The 1007-nt window shown below is 42.1% G+C and overlaps 1 protein-coding gene across 1 annotated transcript; it reads right to left on the reverse strand.

The window, feature by feature from the left end:
- Positions 1 to 6: 6 nt before the first annotated feature.
- Positions 7 to 930, reverse strand: LOC124890152 (filament-like plant protein 4). Its single transcript, XM_047401998.1, has 2 exons — positions 836 to 930; positions 7 to 747 (listed from the first exon to the last, which is right to left on the reverse strand). The coding sequence occupies exons 1-2, from the start codon at positions 894 to 896 to the stop codon at positions 311 to 313; spliced, it is 498 nt and encodes a 165-aa protein (XP_047257954.1). The 5' UTR covers positions 897 to 930; the 3' UTR covers positions 7 to 310.
- Between the last annotated feature and the right edge of the window lie 77 nt (positions 931 to 1007).

Consider the following 1007-nt stretch of genomic DNA (forward strand, 5'->3'; position numbering starts at 1 on the left):
CTTTATGGAACTTCTGCACACTATCCAATGAAAAATCTGGCAAACTGGGCCTTCCTCCTTGGGATTTCTTTACACGGCTGTCCCCATAATCTCTACCCAAACTCTCAACCTCAAGCTTCATCTGGGCCAAGGCTGTAGGCCCAGGCAACTTCTTCCGCACAAGACCACGTAATCTCCGACACTCTGCTTCCAATTTTTCAACTTTCTTCAGTCCCTCCAGGTGTTGCTTGTTTGCAACTTCTGCAGACCGTACGCTCATATTTTTCTCCTCAATACGAATTTCTAGTTCCTTTGAGTTAATTTGGAGTTCCTATTTCATAGAATTTATTTCCCTTTCACATGACTCAATATCGCTCTTCAACATCTCAATTTCTACTTCAGCTTGGGCTTTTTCTTCACTGAGCTGTATCACCATGCTAGAATGCTCCTGCAAAGACCTTGAGAGTGCAGAATTTTCCGCTGCAGACCTGAGTAACTGTTGGTCAAGGTTAGCTAATTTTGCTTCAAACTCATGCTTCATTTTGTCAAACTGCTTGGTTTTATTCTGAATCATATCATACAGCTTCTGTTCATGTTCTTCTTTCAAATTTCGTATCTGCCGCATGCACTCCTTCAGTGCAGCATCCAGATATAATTTCAGTGCACCATCCAGATGTGATGCCCTGTCTTCAGCAGTAAGCTTCAAAAGAGTAACGGATTGCAGGTGATTTTTCAGTTTCGCGGCTTCTGACTCAGCCTTCTCCCAACCTGTATAGAGAGATGTGAATAAAAGAATTTAGTACCAAGTTGCAAAACACTTGTTGCAAGAAAAACACAAGTCAATAAGGAACATCACCTGAGACGGCTTCTTCAGCAACTTCAGCATATTGTTTTACCAGGTTTTCCTTATCAGTCATTTCTGACTGTGCAGCAGCCAACTTTTCATTCAAATCCTTGACTTCATCCTCTAGCCACTCACTTGTTCCTCAAGAGACTTAACTTGATCCTCCAGTCCAGTCAAATGTGAA

This window comes from Capsicum annuum, unplaced genomic scaffold (assembly GCF_002878395.1).
Source record: "Capsicum annuum cultivar UCD-10X-F1 unplaced genomic scaffold, UCD10Xv1.1 ctg12999, whole genome shotgun sequence".
Taxonomy (NCBI): Eukaryota; Viridiplantae; Streptophyta; class Magnoliopsida; order Solanales; family Solanaceae; genus Capsicum; species Capsicum annuum.

What these genes read in the sequence shown, in the direction of transcription:
- LOC124890152 (XM_047401998.1), bottom strand. Translation starts at nt 896, where the DNA reads ATGACTGATAAGGAAAACCTGGTAAAACAATATGCTGAAGTTGCTGAA. An exon ending in TGCTGAAGAAGCCGTCTCAG is followed by an intron (nt 748 to 835) that starts GTGATGTTCCTT and finishes CTCTCTATACAG; the next exon opens with GTTGGGAGAAGGCTGAGTCA.